The sequence below is a fragment of the Lissotriton vulgaris genome, chromosome 9, assembly GCF_964263255.1.
Source record: "Lissotriton vulgaris chromosome 9, aLisVul1.2, whole genome shotgun sequence".
Classification (NCBI taxonomy): domain Eukaryota; kingdom Metazoa; phylum Chordata; class Amphibia; order Caudata; family Salamandridae; genus Lissotriton; species Lissotriton vulgaris.
The window spans coordinates 33,708,199-33,721,642 of NC_141697.1; the positions used below are offsets into that span (position 1 = coordinate 33,708,199).

At 41.0% G+C, this 13,444-nt stretch overlaps 1 protein-coding gene across 1 annotated transcript in view; it reads right to left on the bottom strand.

Annotated features, from left to right (window-relative positions):
* Positions 1-13,165, bottom strand: part of ALG2 (ALG2 alpha-1,3/1,6-mannosyltransferase) — a 30,565-nt gene extending 17,400 nt beyond the window's left edge. The window contains exon 1 of the mRNA XM_086936988.1: positions 12,782-13,165. Within this exon, the coding sequence (XP_086793114.1) occupies positions 12,782-13,087 (306 nt within the window). The 5' untranslated portion in view covers positions 13,088-13,165. The remainder of the gene's footprint in view (positions 1-12,781) is intronic.
* Positions 13,166-13,444: the final 279 nt, after the last annotated feature.

A 13,444-nucleotide genomic window follows, 5' to 3' on the forward strand; every position in this document is an offset into this window, starting at 1 on the left:
TCACTCAGGGGCACCACAACATCACTATGCACTACCACAGCATCACTGAATGACACAGCATCACTTGTCGCAACCACAACATCAATCTGTGCAACCATTCAACAACAACTGGTTCAAATATGTCCTCTCAATGTTTCAAGCTTTATTACAAATGTCACAAAAAGGTGTGAATATTTCACTTCTGTTCTTGGATTTTCGTCGCAATCAAATACCCTGAACATAATCTTCACAAAAGCTATTTACAAAAGTTTAAGCTAATGCCATTATAAATTACAATAACTTTTATTCAAGTATTAATTATTTTAAAAAATTAAAAGCAATTGTTATTTGTAATATCAATACATCCAAGTCACGTAAATACAACACATATTGCATTACAAATGCTGTGTCACATTTGCAAAAGTTAAAAGTATTGGCATTGTAAATGACATAACTATTAATTTCGCTATTTTCAAAACCAACAGATAAATAAAAAATGTGTCATTTACAATACCAATAGCTCAAACTTTCCTAATGTGAGACCTATTGCATTGCAAATGCTTGTTTTATTTTACTTGCAGCACTCCATAGGAGTGCACATTTGCAGGCTGCCCCGCCCCCTCCCCTTCCTCTCTGTGCCTGCTCCGCATTGTTTCTTGCCCCACGCCTCCCAAATATTGTTGCATGCCTGTCCCACCCATGTTGCATATTATGATTTGTTGATTATGGTGCAGCTATTGAATTAGTGATGACAATTGTACATTTATGTGGGGGTTTTGGATAACTCTAGTTCAGTGTTTCTTAACCTGTGGTCCAAGGACCCCATGGCATCTGCCAAGCCTACACAAGGGTCTGCAACTGCTTAGAAAATTAAATATTAACAGATTCATAAAATGTATATAAATGAAGAAGCAACATTTCAGTTGAAAACTATAAAAAAACAGTTTGTAAAAATGTGGTTTGTATCCTCAGATTCAATTGTGGGAGCAGTGCAAATGCATCAAACGGAATATAATATGGACGATTAATGGCCTAAATTGAATGTAGGCCAGCTCTAAAAATCCCTTTAAAAATAAAATTCAGAATTTTGAAACAATTTTTCTTTTTAAATTTGCTTGTGAATTAAAATGAAATATTTATTAGAGGAGTTCCTATTTATGTATTTTGGGGTATTGTTTTGAGTTTCAAATAATTGAAAACACTTTTGCCAAGGATCCTGGCTTTAAGTACGGGCTCAGTGGGGGTACCTGGATTTCAATAATGATTAAATGGGCTTGACAGACGTCAAAAGGTTAAGAACCACTGCTCTGGTGAGATAATTGTTTCAGTGTAAGGGTGGCATGCCACGTTGAAAAAAATACCAAAATGTACTTCTAATGAATTGGTGCGTTTAATTTGGAAGCAGAAAAAAAATGCCTCAAATTGATTAAAAGACTTTATAAAAATAGCTGAAGAAATGAATGGCGGCCTAACTAAAAAGAAAATTTGTGAATCCTATAAAGTGACGATAAGAAAACTGCATTTGAGAAAATAAAACATTTTGCAATCAAAAGCAAATTTCAGAGAAATTATAGTTTATAGATTTAATCCGAGACTATGAGAAGGTGAAAAGAGAATTTCCATTGAGGGGAGTGCCTGGAGGGCTTATGTGCAGACAGGACCTCTGTACTTTTACAAAGGCTTTTCAAAAACTTAAGAGACGGAGAAATGGTACACTGATGCGGACAGGGTTGTGACAGTTTCAAAGGTCCTTAGGGATTATTTGGATGTGTTAGTTTCAGATATTCTGCTTGAGGATTTGTGGAATGAGTATGAAAATGTAGTGATGTGGTCACAGGAAAAGCCACGTAGAGATGGTCTTCATTACAAGCCTCACCAATTTTCATGCAAAAATATGCATAGGGAGTTGAGCAATTAAAAGGAACGGTTCCAGCAAAACAGGTGTTATGTGGTCACATTAGGCCCGGGAAAGCACACTATCATTTTACATGCTCACGCCTAAAGAGGACATCTTTTTTTGAACATCGACACATTTGCTTGAGTGCCTGTATTGGATAATATTCTCTGAAATAACTTTGCTTACATTTACATTTCTTGGTAGGCCTATTATCAGAGCCTTAAACATTCTGTATAGAGCTAAATTCAAAGCACAAAATGCTGCTTGTTATTGTCCGCTCAGCAACATCTATGTAAATACAGAATCAATAATGTCGCCCTGACTGAAGCTTCGGCACGGCAACATGGGTGAAGTTTACTATATAAACAACCTCACACCTTTGTCTAGTGAGGAGAATCTTACTGACACTGTAGAGGTCACCCATGCTGGAATTCCAACCCAGCTGAATCCTGTTTACCTTCTAAGAAGGATTGTGCCCAGCCCTACCCCAAGAAAGGCTCCCAGAAGAAATATACCCACAGGTAACTGGAAGTTAAAATCGCCCCTAGGGATTTTAGCAGATTCACCCACCCTACGCACATTAGGCTAAGGAGCGCTAGATAGGGGCACAACTAGAACTATACTTCTATTCGATCATATAAGTCCTGTAACAGCACAATGGTTGAAATGCTCATTTTCTTTACCGTTCTTGTGATGCAGATTACTGTTTTGTTTCTTTCTATTGATAATTCATCACACGTATTGGACACAAGAATCTTATTGCTTCAACAAATATTTGAAATGCCAATGCAAGTATTTCTTGTATTTCCCTTTGGGCATGCACGATTTACCGAATGAAAGGGCTTTAGATCTGTTTCCATGACTTCCTTGGGAAGTGAGAGTTGTCATGTTCGGAGGTTGCACATACCAACTGTTACCTTGCTAAGTTAGAGGTACAGATGGTGCACTGTGAGATAGCCAGGACTATGGTTGACAGTCTGATGATGTGCCTGGACTCAGCCTTGCTCAGTTTTAACATTTATGCTGTCCAAAAACACACATTTTTACTGAGAAAGTATGAACCGTATGACACAGGTTTAGTGGTCAAAAATTATGAGAGCGACACAAAATTCAGATTAGACAGTTTTCGCATTTTTACTAGAGATTAATGCAGATGTACAGGCAATAAAGTAGAAAGAATGACAACAATGAAGAGCGCATCTGGATTTACTTCAGCTTTTGTGTTGGGTTTACATCTGGATGTATCAACAAAAGAAGGGCCCTTTTCTCATCTTATTTGAAGTCTATCTTTAAACGAGACTGAATATTCACATTCATCAAATCCAGTCAGGTATCTTTATTTATACCTTTTACTTGTTTATTTTTTAGAAAAACGTTTTAAATTGGCAAAAAGGGGGTATAAATAAAGATACCTGACTGGATTTGATGAATGTGAATATCCAGCCTCGTTTAAAGATAGACTTCAAATAAGATGAGAAGAGGACCCTTCTTTTGTTGATACATTGTTATATGGTCCAGCCCTCCCTCAGCCCCAATTACGGACCTAACTCCTTCCTTTTTGAGGGGTTTACATCTGGAGGCAATTTCACAGGTTCAGCAGAATGTGATGGCAAGCAAAATCATTGGATGGAATCCTTGCCTGAGTGAAATACAATCGTAATTGAGAATTGAAAAAAATACTTCTACTAAGAGAACTAGATGCTGGCACAAACTCAGTATTTTCAGAAAGGTGGTCAGCTTGTTCCTTGTGTGTAATTTGAGGGTTTTCCCGGGGGGGGGGGAGGAAATGGTTGCCCATGGTAAAGATGTTAATAATGATGCTAATAATGTGCAAATAAATTCTGGAGCAGGTCACATTTGTGCCAAACAAAGAAGGCCACTGGAAAAGAACGTGTAGATTTTAATGTTGATCAGTTTGCAAATGGAACATAAATGATGCTTCAAATGAATCCTATGCAGCAAATCGTGATTCCCATGGCACAGAATGGGATGACACAGTCAATGGACCCAGTCCTACAGGCACCTGTACAGAACATGCAGCATACAAAGCAGTCCAATAGAATGATTGACTGAGTCAGGCACAATGATTGTGCCTGAGGGAGGAGGAGGATTGCATGCTTGGTGCAGTCCTAAAGGTAGATCAGAATGGCCCATATGCAGAACGAGAACTTATTGGCCAACCAGTATTACTTTTGATTCAGAACAGTGCTACCAGTTCCACAGTTAGACCAGTTAGTGGAAGATCCAAACCCACTCCACTTGGGGAAAGAAGTCCAAGTAATAAGCATTTTAAATAAACAGGTGACTAGTAAGCTGTGAGCATCAGCACACATGCCTGCGAAAACAGGCTCAGCTCTAAACAGACTTGAATTTATAATTAGTGAAACAAGTGTAATAAATCTGTTGTGTTATGAACTGTTATGCAACTTAAATTGTGATACTTATTGCACACCGATGGGGTTTACATTAAAAAAAATAGGATCATGTTGCTGTTAAAATGAAATCTTAGGAAACAAAAATAGTTTCCAGTTCTCAGATATGAGGACTTGCCTTGATATTTAAGGTACACAGTGAGATAGAGAGGTTTGGGATTTTGCAGGAAAAGAAATTGGGATGAAAAAACCAGTGCAAATTACAGAGAAACCATTTTTCTCCATTTCTCCTAAATTACAATTTCGCCTCATGAGGATAGTGATTATCTTTTTGCATTTAAATTTCAAAACAGAATTCTGGTTTGGGCTAGAAATTGTCTAGGGTATACAGACAGTCCTTCAATCTTCTCTCAAATGCTGAAATCAAATTTAGAATATTTAAATGTGCCTTTTGATAAAGGTGCTAGCGCAATACATTGATTTGATGACTGCAGTGAGAACCTAAAGAGCAATATGTTGGACACTATGCACTGTTAAATCATTTGGCTAAAAATGGGCACAAAGTTTCCTCAAAAAAAGATGCAATATTGTCATTAAAAAGTTATGTACGGGGGACATCAAATTCAGACAGGAATAAGAAAGGTGTCTAACGAAAGCATGTCGGAAATGCTTTTAATTAACCCACCAAAAACTCAGAAAGAAGCCAAGAGGTTTCTGGGAATGATTGGTTATGTTGCCAGCAAATTCCAAACGTTTGCTTGAATGCAAAGCCTCTATAGAGACTAACAGAATGTATGCAAACCTTCGAGGAGCAGTAGCTGCACCTGCCCTAGGAATACCCAATTAGAGTAAAGATTTTTGTTTATTGGGTCATGAAAAATAAGGGTGCTCGCTTTCTATTCTGTACTGAACCTCGTCACAGTGGCACTGACTAGATGCAACACAAATGTTACTATTACTGCGATTGCCATTTAGCAGGCTAACAATTGGAATGGGTTACACGTTTATCGTGTTAGTGCCTCATTCTGTTGAGATGTTAATCTACTTAAGGACCCAGCATTTGACCAGCAGCCGAATGACTAAGTATGATCAGACAATACTGGCTGCTGAAAATATTTCTGTCACAAAATGTGACTCACTTTACTCTGCCATACGCTTACATTGCTAAGAAAAAATTGAGGATGATCAAATAAATTAATTTGAACATGACCTCATCACTGTGATACAATCATGGACCAATCTAAGACCAGACATTCAAGATTCACCACTCAAATTGGCAAATTTGATTTGTAGATGGCTCATGTTTGAGAGATGTTCATAGAAACCCACGAGCAGCATAGGCAGTCTGCACATTAACTACAACGAGGAGGCCTCAAATGTGTGTAATGTAAACTCGGTACAAATAGCTGAATTGATCATTACTATTGCTTTCTGCATAGCCAACAAACGGAGTGTTTCAAAACATACTGATAGTAGAGTTTTGGAGTGGTGCATGAGTTTGGACAATTGTGGGCACAGCGGGGTTTCATGACCTCCATTGGCATGATACAACACAATCTTGGTCTGTTACATGATCTGAAACTGCCAAATAAATTAGCGGTGTTAAAGCTTACCACACACAGAAATGGGACAGACATAATTACACTAAGAAACAACTTTGCCAATCAAGTTCCTAAGTACTATGCAGTTATGAATACAACCTTACCAGAACAAGTAAATGACGTATACATCCAGGTATTTAAATAGGCACCGCCCATTAGTCCGGTCGACTAACTTTTTCCAACGGCTGCGGGACGCTGGTTGAGGACGTGTGCGCCGCGCCCGCAGGTTGATGATACGGACCGATTCCTATCCTTTTCGGTAAGCCACCAGTGAAGCTAGGCTGTGCCGCTTGCATTTTAATTTTAATTTTTTTTTTTTTTTTTTTTTTTTTTTTTTTTTTTAATCGAGATATGCTGGCGTAGCACCTTGTAACCGAATACTGCCCTATATTTTTCGTAGGACGTAATATATACCAAACAACGGCTGCGATACGCTGCTGGAGTCTGCTAGCAACGGAAACCTTTCCGGAACCCTAAAAGCTGCTTTGCCGGCTGATATTTCCTTTTTAGCTCGGGTAAGCGAAAAACATGGCGTGACATTACATAGGGGTTATACTAAAGTTAAAAATCGGTTCATAATCCTGCAGCGCTATATTGATCAATACGTTTACTCCCTCGTAGGAAGATTATATACTATACCAACGGCTGCAAGACGCATGTGAATCAGTACTCATTGTGACTGTAACGGCTCTTGACAGGTTGATGATTCGGCATTCTCCCGGACTTTTTAAGTAAGTACGATGTGTAGTTGCACTGATACGAGAAAGCAACCTTCATCTACTCGTTCGCAATGATACATATCCCTGTTTCTTGTCATTTTGTAGCATGCTGTATACATATCGATATTACAGCGGCAACCGATGCTTTAATTAAGTTGTCAGCAACTCCCTTTAATACATATGGTGAGTATATGACAAATGCAGATAGTTAGGTGCATCTAATGACAATACATTATTTTTGTTTAATTCTTAGTTATAGGCTAAAACCAGTTGGATAGGTGCTATCGTTGGAATCAGACATGATCGTTTAGTAATTCTTAAGCACCCGTTTTCTCCTTATTGATAATGTAAAAAAGGCGAATGCTCCTTTCTAGGGAGTTTTATCTACAATTAGATCCAGTGATAAAAGTAAAAGAACAATCAGCCTTAATAAGAACTTTGCTTAGAAGGTCTCCTAGCCACATAAGTAATCGGGCACACTATGGTGCATGAATAGAACTATCGTTTCTATATATTTATATAGTAGGACAACACATGATTAATCAGCACATTTCTTTCAGACCAAAATAGCCGTACTAGACTAATCCAAGTGTCAGTTACGACTAAGAAATCAGATGTTGGACCGTATCCAGATTTATTAGAGATTACCTATACTGTGTTCACTAGGTAAGAGAACTTCAGAATCAAGAGAAGTTATATGTAGACTATTTCCATTTTTATAGTTTTCGAATAGTCATTTAAAAGATAATTTGTACATATTGTACACTTGATAGCAAATATAGGACAGAAAACTAAATGCTTGTGAGATCATATACTTAAGGCTCTACCTTATTGTTTATTGTGCATCCCTCACAAAATATGTAATCCCCCCCCCCCCCCCCCCCCCAGCTCCCCCCCTTACTCCCATAGCTTTCTCCCCTCCTGGGCACATGAAATAAAGCTTGGGGATGATTACTGCTCAAATATAAATAGATATGAAATAGTTTGTATCAATTACAGTTACATATGGTAACTGTTTCATATAGGGTTGTCCATGATATGTAAGCACAAAGAATTATCTTTTATGTTTGTTGTTGGTAAAAAGTTTTTTATGAAGAAATGTCTCTAACTGTGTATTTTTTTAAAAAAATATGTTTTTCAGACTGTATGTGGCTCCTGATGAAGGCGTTTTGACAACGCCGAAACGCGCGTCGACTGATTACATTGTTTGCCACCGTTGTTCTAATTAATTTCTTGTGATATTGTGTAATAATTATTTTAGCCATACATATTTTTGTGTATTTTTAACATTGTAATGAATATGTTCCTGTATAAACTTTGGAGAATGTATTTTTATTAATAAATTGGTACTTGTTATATTTTAATTTGATTTGTGTGCTTTACATACTGGTCTCGCCCCTAGTTGTGTTATCAAATGTTTCACCTTTTTTCACACTACTATTACTGCGATTGCCATTTAGCAGGCTAACAATTGGAATGGGTTACACGTTTATCGTGTTAGTGCCTCATTCTGTTGAGATGTTAATCTACTTAAGGACCCAGCATTTGACCAGCAGCCGAATGACTAAGTATGATCAGACAATACTGGCTGCTGAAAATATTTCTGTCACAAAATGTGACTCACTTTACTCTGCCATACGCTTACATTGCTAAGAAAAAATTGAGGATGATCAAATAAATTAATTTGAACATGACCTCATCACTGTGATACAATCATGGACCAATCTAAGACCAGACATTCAAGATTCACCACTCAAATTGGCAAATTTGATTTGTAGATGGCTCATGTTTGAGAGATGTTCATAGAAACCCACGAGCAGCATAGGCAGTCTGCACATTAACTACAACGAGGAGGCCTCAAATGTGTGTAATGTAAACTCGGTACAAATAGCTGAATTGATCATTACTATTGCTTTCTGCATAGCCAACAAACGGAGTGTTTCAAAACATACTGATAGTAGAGTTTTGGAGTGGTGCATGAGTTTGGACAATTGTGGGCACAGCGGGGTTTCATGACCTCCATTGGCATGATACAACACAATCTTGGTCTGTTACATGATCTGAAACTGCCAAATAAATTAGCGGTGTTAAAGCTTACCACACACAGAAATGGGACAGACATAATTACACTAAGAAACAACTTTGCCAATCAAGTTCCTAAGTACTATGCAGTTATGAATACAACCTTACCAGAACAAGTAAATGAGAATTTAATACAAAAGTTGAAAATGTAAATATTTCTCTCTCAATGTCAATTCAAGTAAATAATTTGAGTAAAACTAAGAATTAAATGTCAAATGAGGCAAAACCAAAGTGGAAAAAAAGCAGGATGCAAGCAAGATGAAAATGAAATGAATGAGGACCTGACCTGGCAGTTTGGACTGGAATGTTCCCATGAGGAGCGGTGTCAAGACTGATTTGCATATGGCTGGGTACAAACTGGGGTGGGTAAGTGAGCAAAAGAACGATGGATTAAACCTAGATGTGTGACTGGAGGTGAGTGGTTGAAAAGTTTCAGCACTCTGTCCATCATCTTGTTGTGTTTGTGATGCAATCAGTCCCTACATCACTATAACAGGACATGCTATTTGGAGAGGACGAAGAATTTTGACTTCAGAATTTTTTGCTTTGGAATTATTGTTATGAGACCCAAGACTTTTTATGCTTTGTCTTCTCAGTTCAGATTTACTGAGACTTTTCCAGCAGAAATAACTGCCCTGTCTGAGACCTTTGACTAGAAAGTTGTTTTGCACGGAGAGACGTTTGAGCTTTTCTTTGGAGATGGACTTTATGTCAGTCTGCTTGCTCACCTATCTGGTTAATTAACTAGTTTGCTTTCTGTAACAAAACTTTTTTACAAGAAAACCAGGTGATAACTTAAAAATATCTCCTTGAGTGCAGTTTATAGCTTTGGGCTAAGGGCCTGCTTAGGACATTGGCAATCTGGGAGTGGACCGCAAGGCCAGCACCACGCTCCCAGTCCTCCAAAGTCGACCACCGCCCTATATAAATGTGTAAATGTAAATGTATTTGAGCTTATATAGCGCACAGCTTACCACAAAGGGTTTCCCGGCGCTTGCTTAGGGAACCCGTCCTGGTATTCCCCTGCGAGATAACCCCGGCAGGGTATCCACAAGGTGAAAGCCAGGCATCCCGCCGCGAGGGGCCGTTGTGGAGATTAAGCAAGCTATTGCCCAGAGTCGCAGAGTGTGAACCCGTGAGTCGAGAAGGCACCGGAGCGAGAATTATCGAGTCTGTGGAATTTTTTAGCCCAAGACCCGCCGAGGCGGGGAATTGAACCCTGGTCCAGGGCCGATCTCAGCATCCGGGTCTGCCGCCTCTAACCCCTGAGCCCTCCCACCAGATTACGAGTTTCCTCGTTGTCTGGCAGGTGGTGGTCCCATTGCTGTACCTATTGAAAAGACACCACAATGGGAGTGCCCAAGGCCGTCCCTCCTCTTTGTTGCAGGACATGAAAAGTCTGGCAGGCAGCACTTCATTGTGACACAAGTAAAGTATGAGTGCAAGCGTCTGAAGGCTGTGAAAGGCCCGAAAGCAGCAGTGCTGAGCTCACGCAAGAGCCACAGGTACACTCCAACTTAGGGTGGGGGTGGAGCAGAAAGGCGTGGATAGACACACTGGGAGCTTGACACAAGTAACAGGCGTTGATGCACAGACACTGGGACTTCAACACACAGGTAAAGTAACAGGTAGGGATATACTGAGACCGGCATTTAGACACAGTTACAGCCACAGATGTATAGCCACAGAAATTAAGAGAGACACAGGGGCAAAAAGACTTGACAGACTGCCACTAGAACTTAATGCAAACAAGGAACACGGTCACAAAATTGTAGGACACGAAAATGGGGCAGATGGTCACTGACAATTACAAATACGAGGGCTGAAAGGCATAAGGGCCCTAAAACTCAGAGTCCGACAAAGGGGAGAAAGTCATTGAGCCAATGACACCAGTATGTAGAACAGGGCAATGTGTCAAAGACACAGATAGGATTTAGAAATACACATACCACAACATACAGACGTAGATGCACTGAAACTAGAATGTAGAGAAATAGACACTAGCAGGCAGAGACCAATACACAAATTTAAAGAGAGAGGTTCTGGGAAGAAAGACGTGTAGATACAGACACCAGACGGTAGAGACATACAAATAGGGCACAAAGATGTGGATAAGATCGAACTAAAATTAAAAGACAAAGGCATGGTGGCAGAAAAAATGGATAGACTGCCAATGAATGTAAAGACACTTACACAAGGACAGCAAGACTCAGATGCTCCCGACTGTGGAAGTTAGAGACACTGGCATGTGGTAGAGACACACTAAGACACTGACACAGAGTAAGAAAGAGATGAGGACACAGGCTGAAGGACAAGAACACCGGGAAAGGAAGAATAATCCTTCTAAACAGAGTCTGCTCTTAAGTAAACACCACAATATGGTGGAAGGGCACACTCCATAGTCACAGCGCTTTGAGGATGAACGATTGAAGGAGTTCGATTGAAATACCAAGTTCCAATAATTAACCTGTGGCTTGCCAACATGAGGAGGAAGAACCTAGTATTATCTTGTTCAGTGAAAGCAGAGTTGACGAGCACTATCTGTGGTTTATAACGTATAGTCTGGTAGATTTAGAAAGAGAAGAAGCTGAAGACTTTGGGAGGGGGAGTGGCGTAATGGCCAGAGATATAAGTACAATATAGAGTTCAAAATAATTTCAATGAAGAAAGTTTTAACATTGTGAGTTTTAATTAACTGTACAATTAATGATTCTTATTCAGAGCTGCTGACCTTGGAACTGGGGAACTAGGTTAGAGTCTTGGCTCAACATCCTGTGATACATTTGCATGTGTAAAGTGTTCTCGAAATGATACTGGACAGGTTTCAACTTCAAAATCTGCAGATAGGCAAAGTTTTAAGCAGTCCAATTGTCATTCATTTTGAGTCCCTGTGATACCATTTTTACAACAGTAACCAATTAAACAACATAGAATACTGGGATGCTGAGTTCCATGACATCCCAGGGAATTCTATCAATATTAATGAAGCAAATATTTACACTATTGCACATTATTGAGAACAAACGTATAAAGGTTCATGCAAACTTTATTTTTGAGAGATCAAAAGATACCACTCAATGCATTATGGATTTCTTTCCAAATAATTGTTACGTTCCTGCTCTTGGGCGCTGCAACTAAAACTCTAAGGGGTTTATATATGAGCCCTTGCGGCACTTTTGCACCTTTGGTGCGTCACTTTTTGTGACGCACCAGCAGGGTAAAAAATGCCCCATGCTGCGTTATATTTCAAAGTGACGCATCTAGGTAGATGCGTCACTTTGCAAACCCCTGCGCCAGGTATAATGTATGCAGGGGGGGTCGTTTTGACGCAAATAAGCCCGTAGAAGTGACGCAGTGAAGTCTGAGATTTCACTGTGTCACTTCTAGGACGCAAATGCGTCATTATCTTACGCCTGCCTCACAGCAGGCGTAAGACTAACACAGGCACATTTCACACGGGACTTGCCCCATGTGAAAGGACACCTTGATGGAGTTGCGTCACTTTTGTGACGCACTCCAGCAATGCTTCATTTTTGCGCCTACAGATACGTCAAATACTGACGTATCTGTAACTCCTTGCGACATGATGCATCATAGGAGAAGTGTGGCTCAATGGCTAGCCCAGGACCAGGGTTCAATTCCTATCCTCTGCGGGTCGTGGGCTCAAAATACCACAGACCTGATCATTCTCGCCTCGGTGCCTATTCCAATCATGGAGTCCCACTCTGCAACTCTGGGCAATAGCTTGCTTAATCTCCACAACGGCCCCCACAACAATAAGGATGCCTAGCCTCCACCTTGGTGGTGCCCAGGAGTGGACACCTCACAGGGAAAGCCAGGATGGGTTCCACAGCGGTATTCGTACAAGCGCCTCGAGGGTGAGTAGTGCGCTATACAAGTATCAATTTACAATTGTAACTATGACACATCCGGCATGTCGCAAGTTGGGCGCAATGAAAAGTGACGATCGCTGTTTTCACGCAGCGATGCGTCACTTTTCATTAATGAGGCCATTTTTTATCAAACAGACAGCTACAGTAAAACCTGTACAGATGCCTGCAGCCCTCTTGATAAGGCACTTTCAATCAATAACTAATAGTGTCCGGGTGGTAGCCCCGGCCCCTTGCACACCTGGTCACAGAAGAACACGTCACTCTCGGCGCCGCTGAGGAACACGACGTAGAGCGCCAGGTAGACCATGCGCAGGTAGGCGCAGAGCGCGGCGCAGCGGCCCCCGAGGCTGCGCGGCAGCCAGTCCCCGGCGCAGGAGACGCGCAGGCCGAGGGAGTCCGGGAAGCAGTGGCGGCGGTCATAGTGCGCGGTCCAGACCTCCACCGAGCAGCCCCGGGCCTGCAGAGCCAGCGCCGCGTCCAGCACGCAGCGCTCGGCGCCGCCGATGCCCAGGTCCGGGTGCAGGAAGAGCACCTTCATGCCCATGGCGCCGCCACCCTGCAGGCTGGCAGGCCACTTCCGGGAGGGCACGCCACGTGACCGTGACGTCACCTTACACGTCTCTTTACCAAGCGGAAGCGTCTGCACTGAAGGCTTAGTTAACACTGTAAACAGATCGGCCATCTTGAGGATTTTCCGTTAATTGGCCAAACAACGGATATACATCGCCAAACTACCCAGTAGTTTGCACAGCATCTTATCGTACTTTCATTAAAATTGCTATGCGGTTAGAGCACTGGTCGCGTGTTAACACTGACAGTTGACACCAGAGGGAGGTTTACGAAGTGACACGTCATGTGGATTTTAGATTCCCAGAGTGCACTGCGGGGAGGGGGCGTGAAA